This window comes from Orcinus orca, chromosome 8 (genome assembly GCF_937001465.1).
Source record: "Orcinus orca chromosome 8, mOrcOrc1.1, whole genome shotgun sequence".
Taxonomy (NCBI): Eukaryota; Metazoa; Chordata; class Mammalia; order Artiodactyla; family Delphinidae; genus Orcinus; species Orcinus orca.
In genome coordinates, this window is record NC_064566.1 from 85,141,347 (window position 1) to 85,168,949 (window position 27,603).

At 35.6% G+C, this 27,603-nt stretch overlaps 1 protein-coding gene across 6 annotated transcripts in view; it reads right to left on the reverse strand.

Moving 5' to 3' along the window:
• LOC101271803 (protein NPAT) overlaps window positions 1-27,603 on the reverse strand; it is a 53,307-nt gene that overhangs the window by 15,496 nt on the left and 10,208 nt on the right. For 2 of the 6 annotated variants that reach the window (XM_033410172.2, XM_049714071.1), the window contains 9 exons: window positions 21,840-21,958; window positions 11,862-11,922; window positions 10,511-10,583; window positions 7,766-7,806; window positions 7,022-7,246; window positions 5,973-6,054; window positions 4,914-5,001; window positions 4,095-4,186; window positions 3,919-4,012 (listed from right to left, as the gene is read on the reverse strand). In XM_033410172.2, the coding sequence (XP_033266063.1) occupies window positions 3,919-4,012; window positions 4,095-4,186; window positions 4,914-5,001; window positions 5,973-6,054; window positions 7,022-7,246; window positions 7,766-7,806; window positions 10,511-10,583; window positions 11,862-11,922; window positions 21,840-21,958 (875 nt within the window). Of the gene's footprint in view, window positions 1-3,918; window positions 4,013-4,094; window positions 4,187-4,913; window positions 5,002-5,972; window positions 6,055-7,021; window positions 7,247-7,765; window positions 10,584-11,861; window positions 11,929-21,839; window positions 21,959-27,603 lie in introns of those variants that run through there. The other 4 variants (XM_004282270.3, XM_049714072.1, XM_033410175.2 and 1 more) reach the window with 4 other exon arrangements.

Sequence of the window (27,603 nt, forward strand, 5' to 3'; positions counted from 1 at the left end):
CTTCATTTTAAATACTTCTTTCAAATGTTGGACAATCCTTGTTTATGTGCTCACACTTAAAAGGAGCATGCCAAAAGCTGTCTTTAAACCCTGTGCCAATAAGGAGGCAGGGACCTTGTCAACTATAGTCTAAGCTGTAGAATAATTACAGAACCATCTGTATTTTTAGTTTTTCTTATTTGAGTGAGTTAGATTTCTTGCTGGGACAGTTTATGGCTGAAGTAGTGTTTCTGAGGAACAGTGTGAATGGGGAAAAGATATCGAGTTTAACTATATACTTCCTAAACTTTACAACTTATCATCCTGTTTGTAGCCCTATCTTTACGTTTACTTTCAGAGGTACTAGAGTCAAGTCTTTTGTAAAGCGGCTTTTACCTGAACTTTGCCTTTACTGGCTTAGAATCCTGGGTCTGCTAAGTCAGGTACCACCTGTCCATTTCAAATTCTAAAAAATTCTTTCTCTGTCCTTTCCTCTTCTCTGTCCTTGTGGGTTTATGCTTTTTTCTTTTTTTTCTTTTTTTAAATTTATTTTTGGCTGTGTTGGGTCTTCGTTGCTGTGCTCGGGCTTTCTCTAGTTGCGGCGAGCAGGGGTTACTCTTCACTGTGGTGTGCAGGCTTCTCATTGCGGTGGCTTCTCTTGTTGCAGAGCACGGGCTCTAGGCATGCAGGCTTCAGTAGTTGTGGCACGTGAGCTCAGCAATTGTGGCTCACGGGCTCTAGAGTGTAGGCTCAGTAGTTGTGGCGCATGGGCTTAGCTGCTCCATGGCATGTGGGATCTTCCCAGACCAGGGCTTGAATCCGTGTTCCCTGCACTGGCAGGTGGATTCTTAACCACTGCACCACCAGGGAAGCCCCTGTGGATTTATGCTTTTAAAAAATTCCCTATACTGTCTTTTTCGTAGGGTACAAAACTAAACGTTTAACCCACTATCCTTCTAAAGGGAAAGAACTCTTTTGTTTACATAACTCTGCCACATTTAGCCAATTCTCACTTTTGTACATTTGCATTTTTTCTAATTTTCAGTTATGGTAAATAATACGTGAAAATCTTTATCCAGGCATTTGTTCATTCTTTGGGATTAATTTTATCAGTGAAATTACTAGGTCAAACAATATATACATTTAAAATTTTGAGAAATCCTGTCAAGAAGTCTTGCAGAAAAATTGTATAAGAATGCTTGTTCTAACGTATGGACACCAAGGGGGGAAAGCGGGGAGGGGGGTGGGGGTAGGAGGTGGGGGGGTGGTGGTGGGATGAATTGGGAGATTGGGATTGACATATATACAGTAATACGTATAAAATAGGTAACTAATAAGAACTTGCTGTATAAAAATAAATTAAAAAAAAATAATTTATGTATATATAAACTGAAAGGATAGGTAATACTAATTATCAGTTTTATTGGTAAATAGCAATGAATAAAATGGTATCACCATCAAAAATAAAAAGGAATGCTTGTTCTGTTCTATGTAACAATGTACATGCTCTTACCTATAATGGGCAATATCAATTTTTAAGCATTATCAGTCTAAGACATAAAAGTAATCTGTTGTCTTAATTTGTATTTCTTTACTATTGAATTAATTTCCATGTTTATGAACATTTGAACTTTTTTGGAGATCAATATGATTTAAATGGAATGACAAACTTATCTGTAAATCCTTCTGCAATGCTATATTTTCTTCAATTTTGGTGAAGCATACATTTGGATCCCAAGGGATAGAAAATTCATGTGGAGCAAGAAGTAAGGTGGAACTCTCATGAAGTGATTAAAAACTTGGATTTTTAAAGTAAAAATGGCCATAAAATGAAAAGAGAAACTTGAAGTTAAAGAACCAGTTAACCTTGACAATGAAGATATACAGAGAACATCAATAATTCTTCATGAAATGTGATTTAGGAGAAAGCCAGGAGCTTGAACAAATTATTTCTGTATCGATGGACTTAAAAATTTACAGTAATATAAATAATGTCAAGAGTCAACAATCCAATGTTAATCAAACTATGAACTGGTGCATACCCTCTTACAAAAGTTACTGCAGAAGAAACACATTTTTCTAGTAAATTTCTTATTAGAGTCTAAACTTTGAAAATCAGAATTGAAGGAATCTTGGAATACATGTTGGTGGTTTGCCTTTTAATTTTAATGATGCTTTTAACAAGCGGATATTTTGAATTTTACAGAAGTCTTAAAAAAAAAAAACAGCGATTTGTGTAGCCAAAGAAATCTTGCCTACCCCAAGGACACAAAGATGCGTAAAAACATTTTAAAAATTCACCTATTTGTACAACTGGCTCTGTTCTCTTAGTGAAGCTTATGTATATACTACTCCATTGGGCATATGTATTGCTGTACTTTCAAAGTTATTGAAATCTGAATTTTTAACTTTTCCCCAATATACAATATTATGAACACCATGAACACAGTGTTGTGTCTTCACTTTCTTATAATCTCTCACAGTATCTAATAGAGTGTCTTGATTATGGTAAGTACCTAATTATTTTGTGGAGAAAATATAAGGAATTGAAGGTTATAAAATTTAGAACAGGGGATATGTTGAACATTAAGACAGGAGAAGTTTTTTAAAGAAGACTGCTAAATAACTTAAAGGTTGCTTTCAAAAGCTTGTCATGTTTTCTTAAATTTACTGAATTTCACTTTGGGAAAATGTATCCAAAAAAATTTTTTTTATAGTATTCTGAAGGAACTGACAAAAAGAAAAAAAACCTCAGTGGTTTCACCCAGAATTCATCATCTGAAAGAAAACTACTACCATAAATTCATTATAATGAATTCATTTTGTGGCACAGCAACAAAACTGAATGTATTATCTGAGAGTCCAAGCAAAAGGCTATGCAATAGCCAAAATCTCAGCTGTTCTTCAAAAAGGTATTTGCACCTGGACAAATCTTAAAACTCATATTGTTAAATTCTTCTTTTACCAGCTCACCCTCTTTCATCTTCACTCTCACTGAATAGCAAGTGACTATAGCCCCTATCTTCCTTCTCTTAGCAATAAATCTCACAGACAATTATTCATTTAGTTAGTATCCTTTCTTTTTTTAAAGTATCTTGTTCATTTTATTTTGTTCAATATTACTTGGATTCATCACGTATCTTTAACATATTATTTCATTGTTTCTTTATATTTTTATACAGTTTGTAGCAGGTGCAGAAGAAATGTAATTTATTTTGTATACACTGTACAGTACTGCTTACTGCACAAAAATATAGCCACTAATGAATTTTTAATTATTAAATACTAAGAAATACATGACATTGTTGTATGGATACAGGAAAAGTGTTTTATTGATATACGGAAGAGTTGGTTAGTTATTAGATGGTTAGGAATGTCTTATTACATTTACCATCTAAATAACACAATTTGAATATATGTAAATCAAATCATCATATTGTATGCCTTAAACTTATACAGTGAGAGATATCAATTATTTTTCAATAAAATTGGAATAAAACCGCAATTTTTTTTTAACATCTTTATTGGGGTATAATTGCTTTACAATGGTGTGTTAGTTTCTGCTTTATAACAAAGTGAATCAGTTATACATATACATATGTTCCCATATCTCTTCCCTCTTGCGTCTCCCTCCCTCCCACCCTGTCTATCCCACCCCTCCAGGCGGTCACAAAGCACTGAGCTGATATCCCTGTGCTATGCGACTACTTCCCACTAGCTATCTACCTTACGTAAAACCGCAATTTTGACCTTGAAAATTCACTAACACATTTTCAGGAACAGATTACATTTGGATAATGAAGGAAATATATATTTTAATTATTATTTTAAATCATTTTATATATCTGTTAGTAATGGTTTTGAAATGAAACAAGAATATCATCAGTTTTAACTATGAATATATGTACTACACACACACAAACACACACACACCCTTACCCATACCTGAAGTCCCAGGAGTTCATCAATTGAAGTCTCTGGTTCACTAGGGTTGCTATCTGTTTGCTTAGGTACTTGAGCAATATTGTTGTCACTGTTAATACAGAAAGGAAAATTTTTAGCATAGTTCTCAATTAGGCAAAAACAATCAGATATTTTAAACACAAACAGCTTACCTAGTCAAAAATTTATTAATGTTTTCTGCAAGTTTTTCTTGAAGAGATTTGTTGCTTAATATTTTTTCTCGAGCATTTTCAATAACCATTTGCTGGAAAACAAAGTCAATATTAGCAAAAGCATAGGATAGAGTATTATGTTATTTATTTAAAAAGAATCAATGGAAGCTGGATAGTTTTAATAAATCTAGGTGGAAACTCAAAAAGTTATGGTGGCTCCTTCGATATTAACACCTGACTAGTATACATTAACCACTTACAAGGGTTTTCACAGATCCTTCACCAACTCTTTCTTCACTGACTACAAAATACAGTTCCAAACTCTTTAGCTTTTCACACAAGATTTTTAATAACCTGTCTCTATTCTAGGAAAAATGCCCTATTATATTGCATAATCCAGCAACAATGATGTATTTACAGTTTCGTAAACACACTTCTGTTTCTTACCTGGTGTATTTGCACACGTTATCTATTCTGACTGGACTATCTGCTACTGTTAAATTTCACTACAGTCTATCCCAAGGCAATTCTACCGCAGTATTTTTTCTGGCCATGCTGCACGGCTTGCAAGATCTTAGTTCCCCAACTAGTGATTGAACCCCTACAGTGGAAGCACGGAGTCCTAACCACTGGACCGCCAGGGAACTCCCTCTACTGAAGTCTTACAGAAATACTGTATTTTACACACACACACAAACACACACATAATCTAAATATACATACATACATATATATATATATATATATATATTTGTGTATGTATCAATAGTTATAAACTCAGGAATATCTTAAGTTGCAAAGTTTGGGAAGGTCACTTACTTTTTCTACTGCAAATGTATTTGGATCCTGGAAATTCCGTATTGTTGAATGAGGTCCAGACAAAGTGATACTTTTCCTTTGAGATTCACTGAAACACATTTTAAAAGCCTGTCTTTTAACTAGTATGAATAACCAACTCAATGATAATTACATGTAAAGACTAATCTTAAGATCATGGTGGAAAAGATATTTTCTCTATTTGTGGTAGGAACAAAGGGCAGTTGAGTTGAAAAGCATTAATAGACTTGAATTAAGAAATGAATTTGAAGCTTAGCTTTATTACTTATTAGCTATATGGTCTGTAGCAAGGTACCCTCTGACCCACTCTATAATGGGATAAAACCAACTGCATTATTGGGTTTATGAAAGAATTCAATAAAGTATATGTAAAGACTTTATAAAAAGGTCAAGGTTCTTATAAATGTTAGATACTATTATAGTAGTTCTATTGTTTTAGGTGGTTAAGTGAGAAACCTTGCCATAAAGGAGGATGAGGTCAGACTTGAATGAGAGACAATCAACAGTAAAAATTCCAACAAAAATACCCATGGCATGGCAGTTGAGAAAACAGAAAAAACATTTTAAACTATTATCTCTCTTTTATGAAATATCCTTCAAACAAAGACACATGGGCTAAATAGGACAGAAAGAAACTTTTCTCAGAGAATGTCCCTGAGAAGAGTTTTTAACCATCGATTTAGAACTTTAAATGTGTGTTTGTAGACCTTAAAACATGCAGATATTATTTATATTTGTTTAAAAGAATGCTTATTTCAAAAAATTTGAGTTAACATCAATTTTAAGATATACCTTTCTATATACCACTATAGAAAAAAAATATTTCTAATGAAACAGTGAATAGGTCAGTGATTATAAAACACAACCTGTTTTCAGGGAGGATAGACTGTGGGAAAAAAAAAGTGTTTTGAAATGGATATAATAGTAAATAGTCTCAAGTACTTAATGCAATCTTGTTACCTTATTCACAATGTAAATATCCTGGTGTAATTTTTTTTTTTGGAAGGTTATTGGAAACTTGTCCTTCTAAAAGGCATTTACCTTTTGCGTCTACCAGGAGACATTAAACTGGCATGAGTTTTCCTTTCCTGAGGACCAGGAATGATATTTAAAGCCTCTCCAGCTGTATTTCAAGAGAACAAAGCAGTAAGTCAAGGAAACTGAATAGTTTTCTATACTTGCATTAATGAAATAAATAGCACTACAAAGTGATTATTATTTTATATTAAATTCAGTTAGTATACACTGAGTGCCTACTCTGTGCAAGGCACGGTAGAAGATATTAAGATATATAAAACATAGTCTCTGTGACTTAAGGTTTTATGATAAAATACAAAGTACAGTATACAGAATAGTCTCAACAAAAAATATCATGGCAGAACAGAATAATTATAAGAAGTATAAACTAAGTGTACTGGGTAAGTGTTTTTACCCAGAGGTGTTAAAGAGGATGGAGAAAAGATGGAAATAAGGGAGAACATAGTGGATGTCAATACATTTTACCTGTGCAGAAGAGAAAAGAGATTGGTCTAAGAACTGAGAGGTGGCACCTCAGTTCTAACCCCAACTCTGTTATTAACTAGACTTTTGCCCCTTAATATCATGTGTTTATAATAATTTCAAGTTTATAAGAAGCAAGAAGTATCAGATGATCCTAAGTTTATCCCTAGCTCTAAGATTCAGCCAGGAATATACAGGATTTTCAACAGGTAGAGCTGGAAAAACATTCCTCATTCCAGAAGGACAGACTACCATGAACAAAGATAAGAAGGTGGTGACATATAATGCACATTCCTTTTAAAATCAAGTAACAGGGTCTTTTCTATTAATGAAGAGAATTGAGAACTAGAACAGAGTTCAAGGTTGGACTTCAGTTAGAACAGACATAAGAAGAATCCTAGATTAAAATGTTTCATAGATTTAATAATACGCATATTTAATGGCAGATTTACCTAATGTCTATTCTACTTCTAGCCTCTTATCTACTTTTTGCTATAATTTTATACCATGAATATAAAGACATTAGCACATCATCTCATTTATACAGTTTGAATAAAAACAAAATTTAAGAGTGCAGAATGTAAACTTACGGGTCATAGTGTCTTGTGACTGTGAATGGCTGACCACTACAAAATTTGACCTCAAAGGAGTTGAAATCTGGCCAGTTGGCCGAATAACTTGTGTAGCTGTCAAAGGAGAATTAGTAAATTGCCCTGAAAGATACGGTAAAGTCAGCAACTCTGAACTGACAGGAGCTGCTTGAGATGCAAGCCTTCTCTGCCGTTTGATTTCCGCAATTCCACTTCTTGTTCGGGCTGAAACACATGAGCATTTAAAAAAATTAACTCAATGTCAGAGTATTTTGGGAATTTTAAGAAGTTTACATGATATGTGTTCTACTACATGTTTAACATGGTGGATCTACGGACTGAAAAACAGCCCTTAAAAATATCAACTAAGTTTACATGATAATTTCAAAAGAAACAAACTAAAATTGAGTACATTCAAACTTTAAAAATCCAAGAATACATTGCTTCTGTAATAATTCACACTGATAACATCTCCACAAATTAGGAAACAGACTTATGGAATGAGAATTAAAAGATGTGAATACATGAGAGTCAATGAGAAAAATAAGGAATATTTAAAATGCATATTTTTACAATAAATGCAAATATTATTTCCTAATATGGTAACAGTACTTAGAAAAGCAGTAGTTTAAACAAAATATAAACTTAGCATACATGTATTGTTAACTAAAATGTTCATCTGACAGTAAGTTTGAGTTTAAAGTAATTCTGAACATTATTTATAGTTTAAAGTTGAATACCAACCTCTCTGACTGGCAGCAAAGCCTGGGGAACTTTGCATGCTCCTAATAAACAAAAGTAGTTTGACATTAAAAAACTTCTGTTGCCGAATACATTCTGATTTAGTTACAGTCAGACTTTAAGTAAATTATGAGTCAAAAGGCAAGAAATCTCTCTCAGACAAAAAAGATAAGCACTTTTTCTAGGTAACCAAATCTTATTTGCTTTAGGAGAAAAACAATGGCATATAAACATACACACATACATAATTTTAATAACCAAGTTTCTATCCAGTGTAATAAGCATTAGAGAGCCTTGACATCCCACTATGAGTACAATTTGACTTGAATTTAGGAACTCAATATATTTAAGAAAGCTATATATAATATTTTACAATTATCAATTATCTTTTATAACTATAGAGATGCCTTCCCAGAGAAATTCTGATTTTACATATAACTCCATACATAAATACTTCAGAATCCAAGTTGATTTCAAAGGAGATCCTGCTTTCATCAAATTTATGACTATGACATTACTTCATGGAAGCTCTAAAGAAGGAACAAAGCAAACAGATAAGAAAATTCACAATACAAGCTGATTCTCCTTTTACTATGAACTGAAGTTACCCATGTATTGATATTTTGTAAACAGTAAGACACTGTGCCATTGTCCTCAAAAATCTGTCAAATAAATCTCTACCAACAAGAGCCACGAAACTTACCAAATCGAATAAGCACTTTTTTTTTTTTTTTTTGCCACACCCCATGGCATGAGGGACCTTAGTTCCCCGACCAGGGATGGAACCGACGTCCCCTGCATTGGAAGGCAAAGTCTTAACTACTGGACCACCGGGGAAGTCCTGAATAAGCAGTTGTTTTTTTTTTTTTTTGCGGTACGCGGGCCTCTCACTGCTGTGGCCTCTCCCGTTGCGGAGCACAGGCTCCGGACGTGCAGGCTCAGTGGCTATGGCTCACCGGCCGAGCCGCTCCGCGGCATGTGGTATCTTCCCGGACTGGGGCACGAACCCGTGTCCCCTGCATGAACCAATCTTGGAGAACACCTGGCTAAGAACCTTCTTCTTTTATGTAATACCTTGTCAATAAAATATTGCAGTAACTTATAAATAATCATAGGTGTTAATTAAACTATGAATGTCTTTGAGGATGTTTGCAAGGCGAGGAAAGATGAGGGTCAGGAAAGGGGAATAAGAGTAAAGACTACTGGGCCTTCCCTGGAGGCACAGTGGTTAGGAATCTGCCTGCCAATGCAGGGGACACAGGTTAGACCCTTGTCCGGGAAGATCCCACATGCCATGGAGCAACTAAGCCCGTGCGCCACAATGAAGCCCACAAGCCCTAGAGCCCACACACTGCAACTACTGAGCTGGCGTGCTGCAACTACAGAAGCCCATGCTCCTAGAGCTGGTGCTCCGCAACAAGAGAAGCCACCTCTGGATGGACCTAGAGTCTGTCATACAGAGTGAAGTAAGTCAGAAAGAGAAAAACAAATACCGTATGCTAACACATATATATGGGATCTAAAAAAAAAAACCAAAAAGAAGGTTCTGAAGAACCTAGAGGCAGGACAGGAATAAAGACGCAGACGTAGAGAATGGACTTGAGGACACAGGGAGGGGGAGGGTAAAGCTAGGACGAAGTGAGAGAGTGGCATGGACATGTATACACTACCAAATGTAAAACCGATAGCTAGTGGGAAGCAGCCGCATAGCACAGGGAGATCAGGTCGGTGCTTTGTGACCACCTAGAGGGGTGGGATAGGGAGGGTGGGAGGGAGACGCAAGAGGGAGGAGATATGGGGATATATGTATAGCTGATTCACTTGTTATAAAGCAGAAACTAACACCCCATTGTAAAGCAATTATACTCCAATAAAGATGTTAAAAAAAAAAAGAGAAGCCACCTCAGTGAGAAGCCCATGCACCGCAACAAAGAGTAGCCCCTGCTCGCCGCAACTAGAGAAAGCCTGCGCGCAGCAACAAAGACCCAACGCAGCCAAAAAAAAAAAAAAAAAAAAGTAAGACTACCAAATAAGATGTGGTACAGAGTTACACAGATAGCATTTGGAGCCATTCTAGCAGTTTAAACTGAGGAAAGAAACAAGGCCCCTCCTTAAGTGGGGTATTCACTTGTAGCTGTCGGAGAAGGGTAAGAAACTATGGTTTTCATACTAGACTCTAGTTAAATAAGATACATTCTAAAATTGATACCTATTCTAAGGATGGTGAAACTGGCATTCCAAGGCCCTGACATATGTAGAAGGCAGATTAGTCCCATGTGATAATTCTAAAAGCAGAAGATTCAGAAGTATTACTATTCAAGTTTGTTTCTTTATAAGGGAAGAACAAAGGAGGCATGGATTCCACATATCAATTTTCTGCATGTGTAATGAAGATACAACTGTATAAGGGAAGTCACATGGGGCCCACGTTAGGAGATTTGCATTCACCAAGACTGGGACTAGATTTGTATTCAGCCAGAGATCTGCCTCTAAATTGTTATGGGAACCCGGGAGTGCCATTAATTTCCTCATTTTTAAACATTTTATTAAAATACACAACTTAATTTCAAATTATTTCAATCAAAGACAAAGAAATATCAATAACCTATAATTTCAAAATTAGATCAGTGTTATATAAATGCACAATGTAGGTCATAAGATTTATATGTGAAGTGATTCTTACACGCGCTTGCATTCCAAAATCATTATGCACATTCTGATAAGCTTATTGTATAAGCTTTTTATTACCTGATCTGAGAAAGTGTATGGTCTAACTTCTTCCACAGAGATGACAAAATTGCTGGGACATCATTTGATGTTTCTAAATCATAAGAGGAAACATTTCATAATAAATACATTTGGAGAAAATTCATCATTTAATTTGAACAGACACAGAAAATCAATAAGGAAAACTTCTCTCTCAGCTGTTGACGTTTTGTTGGGAACTGAGAAATAAGCCTATCTTGTAAAAGACCTGCAAAGCTACAACGAGGCTGCTTTCTTTGCTCAAGCCATTGAGAATCAGATACAATACGATGGAAGAGGAAACTTTTGAAAACTATGCAGGTTTTTTAGATCAATAATTTTATATTTTCTTTGAAATAAAAAAGACAAACTATTTTAAATCTTTCTTCTATTTATCATGTGACATTTGAAAGTAAATTAAAATAATTTGATTTATAAATTAAATTTATAAAATTATACAAACCCCCGTGGAGTGTGGAAATTAGTTTTCTACATCCAATGTTTTCATGTACAAATCACCATGACTGCTCAGCAACTACTCTACTTAGAATTACAGGTAAAATTCCTCAGGACTAATTAGTCTTTTTCAGGATGTGTTCTAAAGCCACAATGATAGGAAATTCATAAGGTATTTAAATTCTTTACTATATACTTATAAAAGCTCAAACCAGAGAAAGCTACCCAACATAAAAGTGGGATATAAACCTCTGTATTGCAATAACATATTGTTTCTGAGGTCATTTACACATTAAACATTCCTGTAAGATAGTGAAAATAGTTTGGGAAAAGAAAATCTTCAGGCCCTGAACTTGAAGGCTTATCACTCTCTACAGTTTCTAGTTTTGTGATCTTGGAAGTTATCTGGCTTCTCTAATCCTCAATTTTCTGATACTTAAGAACAGGTCTAAACAATCGACAACTCTCACTGGATTATTTTAAGGACTGAGATAAAACCTATGAAAGCACATAGCACAATGCTGCAATAGACAATACTCAATAAATGTTAAGCTTTTTAAAAAAAATGTTATCATTTACACTAATTCTTTACTGCTGAGTCTTTTCTTAACATGTTATAAGAAAAGACTGTTGTACAGAAATAACCAATATGAGAGAATAAATCTAACTTTCTCCTTAAGACACGAATTTAGGAAAGTTTTATTTTATACTTATCACTCAATAAAAATGAACTATTTAATTAGATATTTCACAGTAAATTTTATCTCATCATAGTTGACACAAGTTTTCTTATGGCTTTTAAGAAGTATTAATATCCTTTAAAAATTATTTCTAATTAAAAATATTAGCTAAATGCTGTATAAAACTAACAAAAAAATCCCTGAACCTGAATTCTTACCTTTTGCTTTCATAGCTACATATTCATTCAAAATTGTTGTCAAATTTTTTCCAAATAAAGACTGAAAAGAAAAAGATCAAGCATTACCAAAACCAAATAATACTACCAATAATTTCCCACTACAAAATATTTCACCATAAAAATTAATAAAAGATCTGGATTACAGAGTAGATGATAAAGAAATGGTGAAGAGCAGGTCATCAAAATGGAAACAGTCGCTTGTCAGGGGGTGAATCAAATCTTTTAAGGGTAAAGAACCTTGTCTGAATAAGATACTGTGACTGTTTCTTTAGCTAAGATAGTACAATGGCAGGAATGCAGTTTTCAGTTGGGAGGTAGGGATCCAGTCACACAAATGAGGACCCACTCCTAGTCTGCCCTTTCTATCCTGAATGCCATGTGGAACCTGCCAAAGAACAAAGTAAAAAAAATTGAGTGTAAGAGATATCGTTCCCAAGGATCAGTACCTTGCTATTTTCACTTCTACCATCTCATAAAGTCATTCCCCACTGCCCCCATTCCTATCAGTAATTAAAGGGCAGGCTTTTATTACCTCAAGTTTGAGGTCATATAATAGAACAGGGAAAAGCCAAGGATTTTTAGAGCAGACAGTTCTGGTTTTAAGATCAACATTTACTGAATGTGTGAAAAATCACCCAGATTTTCTAAGGCTTACTTTCATATATAAAAATGACTTCCTAATGACTTAAGACATATGACTTCTTAATTAATACAATCTTTTGTGGTGAAGATTGATGATAAATGTAACATATCTAAGACAATGTCTAACACATAGGTGATTACTTCCCTTTCCCCTCCTGAACTTTCATAGCAGATCCCTATTTTATTCTTGTGTCATTAAAAAAATTTTTTTTAAATTTTATAATAGAGTATAGTTGATTAACAATGTTGTGTTAGTTACCCTCCTCCCCCCCTCCCCACCCTGGTAACCGTAAGTTTGTTCTCTAAGTCTGTTTCTGTATTGTAAAAAAGTTCATTTATATCATTTTTTAAAAGATTCCGCATATAAGTGATATATTTGTCTTTCTCCGTCTGACTTCACTTAGTATGATAATCTCCAGGTCCATCCACGCTGCTGCAAATGGCATTATTTCATTTGCTTTAATGGCTAATATTCCATAGTATACATGTACCACATCTTCTTTATCCATTCATCTGCTGATGGACATTTAGGTTGCTTCCATGCCTTGCCTATTGTAAAAAGCGCTGAAATGAACATTGGGGTGCATGTATCCTTCCACGTTTTTCTCCATATACATATCCAGGAGTGGGATTGCTGGATCATATGGTAGCTCTGTTTTTAGTTTTTTAAGGAACCTCCATACTGTTCTCCATAGTAGCTGTACAAATTTACCTTCCCACCAACAGCGTAGGAGGGTTCCTTTTTCACACTCTCTCCAGCATTTGTTTGTAGACTTTCTGACGATGGCCATTCTGACTGGTGTGAAGTGATATCTCATTGTAGTTTTGATTTGCATTTCTCTAATAATCAGCGATGTTGAGCATCTTTTCATGTGCCTCTTATCAATCTGTATGTCTTCTTTGGAGACATGTCTATTTAGGGCTTCTGCCCATTTTTTGATTGCATTGTTTGTTCTTTTGATATTGAGCTGCATGAGCTGTTTGTAAATTTTGGAGATTAATCCCTTGTTGGTTGCATCATTTGCAAATATTTTCTCCCATTCTGTGGATTGTCTTTTCATTTTCTTTATGGTTTTCTTTGCTGTGAAAGCTTTTGGGTTTAATTAGGTCCCATTTGTCTATTACTATTTTTACTTCCATAACTCTAGGAGATGGATACAAAATAACATTGTTGCAATTTATATCAAAGAGTGTTCTGCCTATGTTTTCCTCTAGGAGTTTTATAGTATCCCGCCTTACATTTAGGTCTTTAATCCATTTTGAGTTTATTTTTTGGTATGGTATTAGAGAGTGTTCTAATTTCACTCTTTTACATGTAGCTGTCCAGTTTTCCCAGCACCACTTACTGAAGAGACTGTCTTTCCTCCATTGTATAATCTTGCCTCCTCTGTCATAAATTAATAGACCATAAGTGTGTGGGTTTATTTCTGGGCTTTCTATCCTGTTCCACATTTCTGTATTTGTGCCAGTACCATACTGTTTTGATGACTCTAGCTTTGTAATATAGTTTAAAGCCAGGGAGCCTGATTCCTCCAGCTCCGTTTTTCTTTCTCAAGATTGCTTTGGCTATTTGGGGTCTTTTGTGTCTCCATACAAATTAAAACATTTTTTTTTTCCAGTTCTGTGAAAAATGCCATTGGTAATTTGATAGGGATTGAATTGAACTTGTAGATGGCCTTGGGTAGTATAGTCATTTTGACATTACTCATTCTTCCAATCCAAGAACATGGTATATCTTTCCATCTGTTCATGTCATCTTTGATTTACTTTCATCAGCATCTTATAGATTTTGGAGTACAGGTCTTTTGCCTCCTTAGGTAGGTTTATTCTTAGGTATTTTATTCTTTTTGATGCAATGGTAAATGGGATTGTTTCTTTAATTTCTCTTTCTGATCTTTTGTTGTTAGTGTACAGGAATGCAAGAGATTTCTATGTACTAATTTTGTATCCTGCAACTTTACTGAATTCATTGATGAGTTTAGTTTTCTGGTAGCATCTTTAGGATTTTCTACGTATAGTGTCATCATCTGCAAACAGTGAGTTTTATTTCTTCTTTTCCAATTTGGATTCCTTTTATTTCTTTTTCTTCTCTGACTGCTGTGGGTAGGGCTTCCAAAACTATGTTGAATAAAAGTGGCAAGAGTGGACATCCTTGTTTTTGTTCCTGATCTGAGAGGAAATGCTTTCAGCTTTTCATCTCTGAGTATGATGTTAGCTGTAGTTTTGTCAGATACTGCCTTTATTATGTTGAAGTAGGTTCCCTCTATTCCCACTTTCTGGAGAGTTTTTATCATAAATTGGTGTTGAATTTTGTTAAAAGCTGTTTCTGCATCTATTGAGATGATCACATGGTTTTTATTCTTTAATTTTTTGATGTGGTATATCACACTAATTGATTTGTGTATACTGAAAAATCCTTGCATCCCTGGGATAAATCTCACTTGATCATGGTGTGTGATCCCTTTTACTGTATTGTTGGATTTGGTTTGCTAGTATTTTGTTGAGAATTTTTGCGTTTATGTTCATCAGTGACACTGGCCTGTAATTTTCTTTTTCTTGTGGTATCTTTGTCTGGTTTTGGTATCGGGGTGATAGTGGCCTCACAGAATGAGTTTGGGAATGTTCCCTCCTCTGCAATTTTTTGGAATAGTTTCAGGATAGGTAACTCTTCTCTAAATGTTTGACAGAATTCACCCGTGAAGCCATCTTGTCCTGGGCTTTTGTTTGCCGGGAGTTTTTTAGTCAGTTTCAATTTCACTACTTGTGATTGGTCTGCTCATATTTTCTATTTCCTCCTAGTTTAGTCTTGGGAGATTGTACCTTTCTAAGAATTCATCCCTTTCTTCTAGGTTGTCCATTTTAGTGACATAGAGTTGCTTGTGGTACAGTGGCTTCTGTGTTATTTAAAGTCTGAGAAGTTAAGGGATACACCTAATACTAACTGGATCATTATACCTTGCTTTATTTTTAGTAGCTAAAAAAACAATTGCTGAATGAATGCTATATAATGAATTATGTCCACATAAATTCATGTGAGGTCACATCAAGAAGGTGGTTGTTTATAAGCCAGGAAGACAGCCTTCACCAGGATCGGAAACAGGGGCACTTGATCTTAGTCTTTCCAACCTCCAGAACCATGAGAAGTAAGAATCTGGGTGGTAGATTTGCTTGTAGTTACTAGGGTATTACTGCAGCTAGGCCCCCACAGCACACAGAGCTACACACACAGATATGCTAATCCACATATACAAAAAATCTGGGGCTTCCCTGGTGGCGCAGTGGTTGAGAGTCTGCCTGCCGATGCAGGGGACACGGGTTCATGCCCTGGTCCGGGAAGATCCCACATGCCATGGAGCGGCTAGGCCCGTGGGCCATGGCTGCTGAGCCTGCGCGTCCGGAGCCTGTGCTCTGCAATGGGAGAGGCCACAACAGTGAGAGGCCTGTGTACCGCAAAAAAAAAAAAAAAAAAAAAAAATCTGTATTTCTGTATATAACTATACATATATTAAAATAAACTTCATAACTGATATCTCTGACTATATAATTTAATGCTACAGGTCTTATTTTTATGCTTATTTGTACCTTCTCTCTCACAGAGTGAGAAACCTGGCTCCCATTATCTATATTAATTTACTTGTTAAAGTTGCTAATTTAGAAGAATTCAGAAGAATTTAAGATCCATTCATGTTATTATATGAATCAATAGTGCTGATTTTTACTGCTTACTAGTAGGAATGTACCAGTTTGTTTATTCATTCACTTGCTGAAAGACATCTTGGTTATTTTCAGTTTTTGACCACCACAGATAAACATCAGCATGTAAGTTTTTGTGTGAATATAAGTTTTTCAATTTACTTGGGTAAATATCTGGTTGTATGAATGCTGGGTCACGTGCGGCCCAGTTGTTTAACTTCATAAACAACTGCCAATCTGTTTTGCAAAGCGGCTGTATGATTTTGCATTGTCATCAGCAATGAATAAGAGTTTTTGTTGCTCTGCATCTTTGCCACCAAGAATCTGACAAACTTTAAAAATTGTTTTTTATAGTAGTCATTCTAATATGTATGTATCAGTATCTGACTGGGGTATTAATTTTCATTTTCCTAATGACTAATAATGTGGAGTATTTTTTTCACATGCTTATTGCCATTCCTGTATTTTCTTTGGGGAAGGGTCTTCAGATCTCTTGCCCACTAAAGAAAAAATTCAGTTAAAAAAAAAAAAGTTTCCTATATATTCTGGGCACAATCCTTTTTTCAGAGCTGCAAATACTTTCTCCTAGCTTATGGCCTGTCATTCTTTTAGTACTGTCTCTTATAGAGCAAAAATTTAAAATTTTTATAACGTTGAATTTATCAAGTTTCCATTTTTCAGTCAGCGCTTTTGGCTTCATGTCTAAAAATTCATTACCAAAACCAAGATTGCACAGTTTCTCCTATGTTTTCTTCTGAAACTCCTATAGTTCTATGTTCTACATTTTGATCTATTATCCACTGTTGGTTAATTTTTGTATGAGGTATGTGTAAAGGTTTTTCTTTTTCTTTTTTTTAAAAAAAATCTGGATGTCTAATTGTTCTATCACCACTTGTTGTTAAGATTATCCTTTCTCTAGTGAATTGCCTTTGTGCTTTTGTCAAAAAAATCACATTTGGACTCTCTATTTTGTTCCACTGATCTTATACCTATTTCCTAATGCCACTCAATCCTGATTACTATTGCTGGTTAGTAAGTCTTAAGGTCGAGTAGTGTGAGTCCTTGAACATATCCTTTTTAAGAACTGTTTGGGTTATTCTGCCACAACACTACTTAAGTGGTACTTGTGCTCCTACTCCAAGAGGCCAGCACTGTGCATCAGCAAGCTGGCAGCAGTAGTGGCTAGGTCTCAGACCCCCAGTTTGAAGGACAGCCCTGCCCACCAGCACACCCACAGCAGCTGTGGCCCAACCACAACAGGAAGCTGCACACAGCCCACACAGTGGATACCCCTGGAGCACCTGGCTCTGGTGACAGGGGGATTCTACCACTGAGCCCACCGGACACCTTCTACATAAAGCCACTCTTTCAAGACCAGGATAATACATAGAAACAAATACAGAGAGCTAGGCAAAATGGAGAGACAAAAGAATACCTTACAAACAAAATAAGATAAAACCCCAGAAAAAGAACTAAACAAAACAGAGATTAGCAATTTACCAGCTAAAGAGTTTAAAGTAATAGTCATAAAGATGCTCACTGAACTTGGGAGAAGAATTGATGAACTCAGGTGAGAACTTCAACAAAGAGAAAATACAAAAAAGAACCAATGAGAACTGAAGAATACAATAACCGAAGTGAAAATAACTACAGACAATCAACAGGTTAGAGAATGCAAAAGAATGGATCAGCAATCTGGAAGACAAGGTAGCAGAAATCACCCAATTAAAACAGAAAAGATTGAAAAAAAATGAGGATAGTTTAAGGGATCTCTGGGACAACGTCATGCACACTAACTTTCCCATAATAGGGATTCCAGAAGGAGAAGAGTGAGAGAGAAAAGAATAGAAAACCTATCTGAAGAAATAATGGCTGAAAACTTCCCTAACTTGTCAAAGGAAAAGACATCCAAATACAGAAAGCATAGAGTCCCATACAAAATGAACCGAAAGAGACCCACACCAAGACACATTATAATTTAAATGTCAAAAGTTAAAGAGAAACAGAGAATCTTAAAAGCAGCAAGTGAAAAACAACTAGTCACATACAAGAGAACCCCTATAAGATGATCAGAGGATTTTTCAGCAGAAACTTCAAATGCCAGAAGCGACTGGCACAACATGTTCAAAGTGCTGGAAAAAATAACTGAACAACCAAGAATACTCTACCTGGCAAGATTATAATTCAGAAGTGAAGGATACAGTTTCCCAGATGAACAAAGCCAAAGGAGTTCATCACCACTAAACTGACCCTATAAATAATGTTTAAAGGGACTTCTTTAAATGGAAAAGAAAAGGCCAAAACTAGAAATAAGAAAATTATGAAAGAAAAATATCTCACTGGTAGAGTCAAACACATAGTAAAGGTAGTGGATCACCCACTATAAAGCTAGTATGAAGGTTATATATGGTCTACAAGAGACTCGGTTGTTCAAATCTAAAGACACACAAAGAGTAAAAATGAAGAGATGGAAAAATATTCCATGCAAATGGAAATGAAAAGAAAGCTGGGGTAGCAATACTTGTATCAGATAAAACAGACTTTAAAACAAAAACAAAGAAAGGCATTTCATAATGATAAAGTGATCAATGATATTTTAAGTGGGTGCTACTTTAACAAAAATCAGCTATTGTCAATAAACCAATTCAACACAAGCAAATCTGATACTGGACTGCAAGTTAATGTTAAGAATGTGATTCCGGGTTTCCCTGGTGGTGCAGTGGTTGAGAGTCCGCCTACCGATGCGGGGGACGTGGGTTCGTGCCCCGGTCCGGGGGGATCCCACGTGCTGCGGAGCGGCTGGGCCCGTGGGCCATGGCCGCTGGGCCTGCGCGTCCGGAGCCTGTGCTCCGCAACGGGAGAGGCCACAGTGGAGGGAGGCCCGCGTACCGCAAAAAAAAAAAAAAAAAGTCTAATAAAAAGTTTATTGAGTACTTTTCTCTGAATACCCTCATTCTTTAAAATTATTGTCATTAAATAAATGAAGAGCCCAACAGTATCAAATCATTTGCAGTGAAGATCCAAAATCCCTGAAACTGTTGGGATCATATGGGTTATTTAATTTTTAAAAGCAGTTTAATGTTCACAAGAAAATTGAGAGGAAGGTACAGAGATTCTCCATAAACTCCTGCTCCAACAAATGCAATGCCCCACCTATTATCAGCATCACTCCCAAATGTGTATTAAATTTTAGTTTTTTTCAGATTTTGAGATAATGCCTATTATACCTGGACATAAACTGTGTATTATGTAATAACTCCTGTGGGGTTGGGGCAGCATCCCACAATCTAAAATTAACATTTCTACAACTAAGTGGATAAATAGAGAGTGGGATTTTTAAAACTATAAATATCAGTTCAGATTAGGTCCTGCTGCCAAAAGAGTTGTGGATCTGGATCACTCTTGTAAAATGTTATCATCAATTTGCTGATGCTGAGTGTGCACCTGGTAGATATTCAGTAAATTAGGAAAATCACTTCCTAATTTGTATCATAGTGAAAGCTGATTACGGTAAGTCCCTTATATATGAATGAGTCCCATTCCAAGAGCGCATTCGTTAAGTCCAACAAAGTTAGCCTAGGTACCCAACTAACACAATCAGCTATATAGTACTGTATTGTAATAGGTCTATAATACTTTTCACACAAATAATACATAAAAAACAAACACAAAAAATAAAGAAAACATTTTTAATCTTACAGTACAGTACCTTGAAAAGTACAGTAGTACAGTACAATAGCTGGCACACAGGGCTGGCTTGAGTCAAAAGGCAAGAAGAGTTACTGACTGGAGGAGGGAGAGGAGATGGGAGATGGTTGAGCTGAAGGATCATCAGCAATAGGAGACAGAGGGCAAACTACAATTTCACTCACGCCTGACGTTGATGGCACAGGTTCTGGTTCCTTGCTGGATTCAATTCCATCTATCCTCTTGAAAAAACGATCCAGTGATGTCTGGGTAGTAGCATTTCGCATCTTGGAAAGTTTGCAATTTGAAGGTTCCTATGTAGGGGACTTATTCTATTTCCCCTAGGCAGACACAGGGCTTTCTGTGTCACATCGTTAGCCATCCCCCTTAAATGAATGGATTAGATGTAGTTTCTGTTTATTCTTGAAAAAACTATGTGAACAACAATAGGATGTAAATAGTACCTTGCAGATCAGACATAGTCAGTAAATGGCCATTTCAAAACAAAAACAAACAAAAAACTTGTTGGGATTTTGACTGTAATGAATGTATAGATCAAAATTTGGAGAATGGACATTTAACAATATTGAGTTGCTCATTCCATGAACACAGTGTATCTTTCTTTCTATTCAAGTCTTTTGATTTCTTTCATGTAGATTTTAGCATACAGATTTTACGCATATTTTGTTAGATATATTAACTAAGTATTTTATTTTTGTTTGTTTATTGGGTGCTACTATAAATGGTATTTTTTTTTAAATTCCACTTCCAATGGCTCATTGTAGGTATAAAGAAATATGATGGACTTTCGTACACTTTGTATCCTGTGACCTTGCTAAACTCCAGCAGTTTTGAATGTTTTTTTAGGTTTCCTCCGTAGATAATCATGTTGTCTGTGACAGCTGAAATGAATCTAAAGACCCATGTTTAAAATAAAATGACAGGGCTTCCCTGGCGGCGCGGTGGTTGAGAGTCCGCCTGCCGACGCATGGGACACGGGTTCGTGCCCTGGTCCGGGAAGATCCCACATGCCGTGGAGCGGCTGGGCCTGTGAGCCATGGCCGCTAAGCCTGCGCGTCCAGAGCCTGTGCTCCGCAACGGGAGAGGCCACAACAGTGAGAGGCCCGTGTACCGCAAAATAAAATAAAATAAAATAAAATGACAAAATACCATTTCAAATAATGTAGTTCTAGCATATACCCATTAAATACCAAACAATGCTCTACTGGTCTAGTGATATTTAAAAAAGAGGTGACAACAAGATATCAAAATATGTTTCATATTTGTCTGAAGTAAGCAACTATAGGAAAAGCAAATATAAGAAAGATTGGACTGCTATATAATGCCATAGACCAGGTGGCTTGTTTCTCATTGTTCTGCAAGCTGGGAAATCCAAGATCAAGTTGGCAGATGATTTGGTTCCTGGTGAGGACCTATTTCCTGGCTTGTAGACATCCCCCTTCTTGATGTGTGTGCACGTGGAAATTTCTCTGTCTTTCACTTTTTAAATCCCATCATGAGGGTCCCAACTTCATATTCTAATCTAAACCTATTTACTTTCCAAAGGCCTTACCTCTAAATACCATCACACTGAGGGGTGGGGTTTCAATATACGAATTTTGGAGGGATATAAATATTTAGTCCATAACAGGCAGTAAACAAGTAAGCCCCAAAACAAGCAGTAGTGAAACTAATTAGAAATGAGGGTGTCATTTTGAAACTGACTCTCAAAGTTGGAATTCACTTCCCAGCTTAGACATAAATGTATGAAAAAAAGAGCTGGCCTTCTTTAGGTCTTTCCACTGATGCATGAATACAAACTATCAAAATTTCTGCCCATTTTGATTTTGCTAATGGGCTGATTTTTAAGACCATGTTTATAGTGTCTTATGTGGGTCAATGATGAAATATTTCCTTAAAGAACAAATCACTCACCAGTAAGCAGGCTGGGATAAAACCTTCATCTGTACAGTGTTCTGCATATTCTTTTAAATTTGAACTTTCCAAAATAAAAGCCTGGCAGGTAGAAGTAAGGTTCTCTTGTTGTAAGTAACCTAAAGGAAAAATAAAATGTAACTCAGTAATTTCAGTAAATGCTGAACTTTCAATTAAAACTGCTGTTGAAAATACTACAGCAGTTTCACATCATAAATGTAACTTCAGGTGAACATGACGGGATTCTACAGCCTTGCCTGAAACACCAGTTTGTGCTGCAGTACAAAGCAGAATTCATAAAACGACTGTTCGAAAAGAAAAACTCTAGCTAATATGCTATAAAGCCATAGTAAACAAAACAGTATGGTACTGGCATAAAAACAGACAAATAGATCAGGAGAACAGAATTGAGAGCCTAGAAAAAATCCACAGCATAAACGGTCAACTAAATTTGACAAGGAAGCCAAGAATACTCAACGGACAAAAAAACCATCTGTTCAACAAATGGTGCTAGAAAAATTGGATATTCACATGTAAAAGAGTGAAACTAGACCCTTATCTTACACCACTCACAAAAATTAACTTGAAATGGATTAAAGACTTAAAACATAAGACCTGAAAGCAAGAAACTCCTAGAAGAAAACAGGAAAAAAGCCCTTTGACATGGGTCTTGGCAGTGATTTTCTGGATTTGACACCTAATGCACAAGTTACAAAATAAAAAATAAACAAGTTGGAATATATCAAATTAAAAAGCTTCTGCACAGCAAAAGAAACCCATCAACAAAATGAAAAAACAACCTATGGAATGGGAAAAATATTTCCACATATCTATCTGATAAGGGGTTAATAACCCACATAAATAAAGAACTCATAAAATTCAAGAACAAGAAACCAAGTTATCCAATTCACCCTTGTGTACTGTTGGTGAGATTGAAAACTGATACAGCCACTACGGAAAACAGTATGGAGGATTCTCAAAAAATTAAAAATAGAACTACCATGTGATCCAGCAATTCCACTTCTGGGAATATATCCAAAGGAAAGAAAAAACACTATCTTGAAAAGATATCTGTGCCCCCTGTGTTCATAGCAGCATTATTTACAATAGCCAAGGCATGGAAACAACCTAAGTGTCCACTGATGAATGTATGGATAAATAAGTTGTGGTGTATATATACACACAATGGAGTATTATTCAGCCATTAATAAAAAAAATGAAATCTTGGCATTTGGGACAACATGGATGGAACTTGAGAGTATTATGGTAAGTGAAATAACTTAGGCCAAGACAGACAAATGCTATATGATCTCACTCATATGTGGAATCTTAAAAACAAAAACAAAAAAACCCCAACTGAACTCACAGAAAGAGACCAGATTTGTGATTACCAGAGGCAGGGGATGGAAGGAGGGGCAATCAGAAAACGGTGGTCAGAAGGTACAAATTTCCAGTTACAAGATAAATACAGTTGACCCTTGAACAATGCTGGGGCTAAGGGCATCGACCCGCCACACAGTCGAAAAATCCATGTATAACTATAGTTGGCCCTCCAAATCCGAGGTCCACATACGCAGATTCAACCAACTATGGATTGTGTAGTACTGTAGTGTGTGTTTGTTGAAAAAAAAATCCACATGTAAGTGGACCCGCACAGTTCAAATCTGTGTTGTTTAAGGGTCAACTGTAAATACTAGGTACTGTAAGTACACTGCAATATATTAAGTGATTATACTTAACACTGCTGTATGATATATATGAAAATTGTTAGGAGATTTAATCGATCCTAAGAGTTCTCATCACAAGGAAAAAAAAATTTGTTTTTTTGCTTTCTCTTTTTATTGTAATTATGTGAGATGATAGAGGCGAACTGAACTTACTGCAGCAATCATTTCACAATATATATGTCAAACCATTATGCTGTACACCTTAAACTTATACAGTGATGCACATCAATTACATCTCAATAAAACTGGAAAAAACCAAAACTCCCAGAAACTCTAGCTAACCCAGAAAAATAAGGTGTTTGATAAAGTGCAATTACTGCACAGTAATGCTTACAGGAGAAACAATAAAGTAACAATAAATAACAAGAGAACCAATAAGTGATAAATGTTCTACTCCATAGCCTCCACATTAACTAGGTGAGTAGATGCTATAAATTAACTTATTGGATTATGAAAAAAATTACATTCTCTCAACATTGCAATTTACCTGTATATTTCACTTATTTGCCTAATGGTTTAAAAAAAAAATTGAAGAGAAGACCTACTTCGTATGAAATGTTAAGAAAGGCACTCCTTTGCTTTTTAATTTCTGCCCTTTGGGAATCAAAGCATTAACTATTTCAACCAGAACTTTAATATTCACACCTAACTGACATTTATGAAACAATATCATGTACCAGTGCTTTGTACTTTCATATATATGAACACTGTCTTGACTAGCATCCTATCCTTATTTATTTATTTCTTAGCATCACTGGGGTTCAACTAACCAACTCTATAAGCAGTAGTACAGCAGAAAAAGAACACTAGATAGGATATCAGGAGACCAGGTTCTTATTCTATCGTGTTAAAATAAGCATTGTGGCTTTGGCGAAAAAAAGCACTTAAATTCTTCCAGAGTAAGATACTTCATCTATAAGGCATCACACCCGCCTTGACTTGTGAATCAAATCTGCTTAAGTTATTTCCTTGTGTAAAGCTGAAGGGCTCACATCATTTCCCACAGCTCTCAGGTTAAACTTCTAAATCCTGAGCAGTTTCAGCAGGAATGGAAGAGTAAGGACCTCCAAAAGTCCTCTCTTCTATAAAAGCAATGAGAACACTGGCACAAATTATTAAACTTTTACAGAACTCTGAAAATAATCATTGTCTTGCAAAAAAATCTGTGAGCATTTATTAAGAAAAATGGCTGAATGTCAGTAAGGACAATGAACACTGTGGCATTTTAACTTCCTCTATTCTCATGCTCATCTCTCCAACTGAGTGGTATACTTGAAAATCAACAGCCTGCAAATGCAGTGAAAACCAGCAGCCCAGTAGAAAACGGACAGATCAGATGAAGCTGGAATCTTTCCCAAGTCCCATTCCCAGAAACTGTCATTATTTGATTTGTGTGACAACTTCATGTAAAACCTCACTTGCATGGCTTGTCTTTGAATTGAATCAAAGTTCACCCTCTGTAAACCTTCTCCTTGGAGGTGTTTTTGTTAAATCAATCAGCAGAAACTGGTTAACACTACAGCTGCCTATGACAGAGATAATGGTTGGGACAAACAACAAGCTAAACAAACAAACAAACTCAAAAAGAAAAGCTGGGGAATGAGAAGTCTGTAGGGGGATTTTAAAAGCTCTGACATACTCCTGGGACACTAGAAGGCCATGTGCAAATGTAGGGTAGCATGTGTATTCAGAAAAGATCTGACAACCCTAAGCACTCACCTCTGGCTGACCATAAGCCTCTGACAAGCAGGAAGTGAAGGCTAAGGCAAAGCTGTCAAATGCTTAGCTGAATGTTGAAGCATACCCCAATGTACACACAGCCCCCTAGCAAACAGTGGGAGATTTACTGACTCCAAGCATTTAAGAAAATCATTGTCCAATCATAGAATATAAACTCAAAGAATATAGACTTTACATAATTAGTTCAGGAGACTAATCGTTAAAAAAAAACCTGCTAAACAACAACAAGGAGCAATAACAAACATGAAGGAGGGAGGTGAATCAGATTACAAGAGTTGTCACATTCTACCACTATACCAATTGAAAACTTTTAAAGTTCTCAATTTTCAATAAAGAAATTATGAGACAGGCAGAAAAACAAGAAAGTATGGCTAATAAACAAGGGGGAAAATGTACAGTCAGTAGAAACTGTCACTAAGGAAGCCAAGGCACTAGACTTAAAACTTTCAGCTTTTTAAAATAAGGTCAGAGAACTAAAGAAAACTATACCTAAATAGCTAAACAAAATTATGAGAACATCTATGAAAACGAAATAAAAGAGAAAGAAATTAAAAGAAAAAAACCATGTAGAAATTCTCGAGTTGAAAACAAAAAACATAATAACTGAAGTACAAAATTTGCCAATAAATAGCAGATTTGAGGAGAAAGATCAAAGAATCAGTGCACTTGAACATAGATCAAATGAGATTATCTAGTATGAGGAACACAAACAAAAAAAGAATGACGAAAGTGAACAGTCTCAGAGACCTGTGAAACTTTTTCAAATGTACCAACATAAGCATATGTTCTGGGGGTCCCAGAAGGAACTGAGAGACAGAAAAGGGTAGAAAGAATATTTGAAGAAATATTGGGCTGAGAACACCCCAAATTTTAGGAAACTATAATCAATCTACTTATTCAGGAAACCCAAAAAACTACAAGTAAGATAAACTCAAAGAGATCCATAGCTAGACATATCGTAAATTGCCAAAAGAGAGAATCTTGAAAGTGGAAAGAGAAATGGCTTATAACATACAAGGGATCCTCTATAAGATTAACAGCTGAGTTCTCATTAGAAACCATGAAGGCCAGAGGCAGTGAGATGACATATTAAAAGTGCTGACAGGAAAAAGTCAACCAAGAATTCTATTATCTAGCATGACTTCTTCAAAATTAAGAAACTAAGATAGTCCCAGATTAAAAACACTGAAATAATCTGCTGCTAACAGACTTGCCCTATATGAAATATTAAAGGGAGTCCTTCAGACTAAAATGAAAGTCAAATCCACACTAAAATATTAACGAAAAATGGTAAAGGTAACTACACAGGCAAGAATAAAATAGTATAAATGATATTTGTTTGTAATCCTTTTTCTCCTCTCTGCTTTAAAAGACAACTGCAGGAACTTCCCTGGCGCTCCAGTGGTTAAGACTCTGTGCTTCCAATGCAGGGGGCATGGGTTCCATCCCTGGTTGGGGAACTAAGATCCCACATGCTATGTGGCCAAATAAAAAATAAATTAATTAATTAAAAAGGGGGAAAATGTTCAAAAAAAAAACCAAACAACTGCATACAGCAACAATTATAAATCTGTCTTGATGGGCCTACAATATATGAAGATGTAATTTATATTACTTTAACAGCAAAAAGAAGGGGAAAGGGAATGGAATTATAAAGGTGCAAAATTTTTAATATACTATTGAAACTAAGTTGGTATTAATCCAAATAGAATTGTTTTAAGTTAACTGTAATCTCTAAGCAATCATGAAGAAAATAACTTAAACATAAAAAATAAAAAGGAAACAATGAAATTAGAATGTTAAACTGGATCTACTCAATACAAAAAAGGCAGTACTAGAGGAATAGCAGAACAAAAAAAAATAAGATGTATAGACTACAAATAATTAAATGGCAGACAAAATCCACATCTAATCAGTAATTACATTTAATGGCAATGGATTAAGCACCTAATTAAAAGGCAGAGACTCACAGAATGAATAAAAATATGATCCAACTATATGTTCTTGACAATAGACATACTTTAGATTAAAGACACAAATTAGTTGAAAATAAAAGGATGGAAAAAGATACACCATCCAGACAGTAACCTAATGACAGCTGGAGAGGCTACACCAGTATTAGACAAAGTGGACATTAAGACAAGTGAACGTCATATTCAATGATGAAAGACTCAAAGCTTTCCCCACAAGATCAAGGACAAGACAAAGATGCCTGCTCTTGCCACTTCTATGCAACACTGTACTGAAAGTTCTAGCCTGGTCAAGACATCATCTAATCTGAAAATAGAGATATTTGA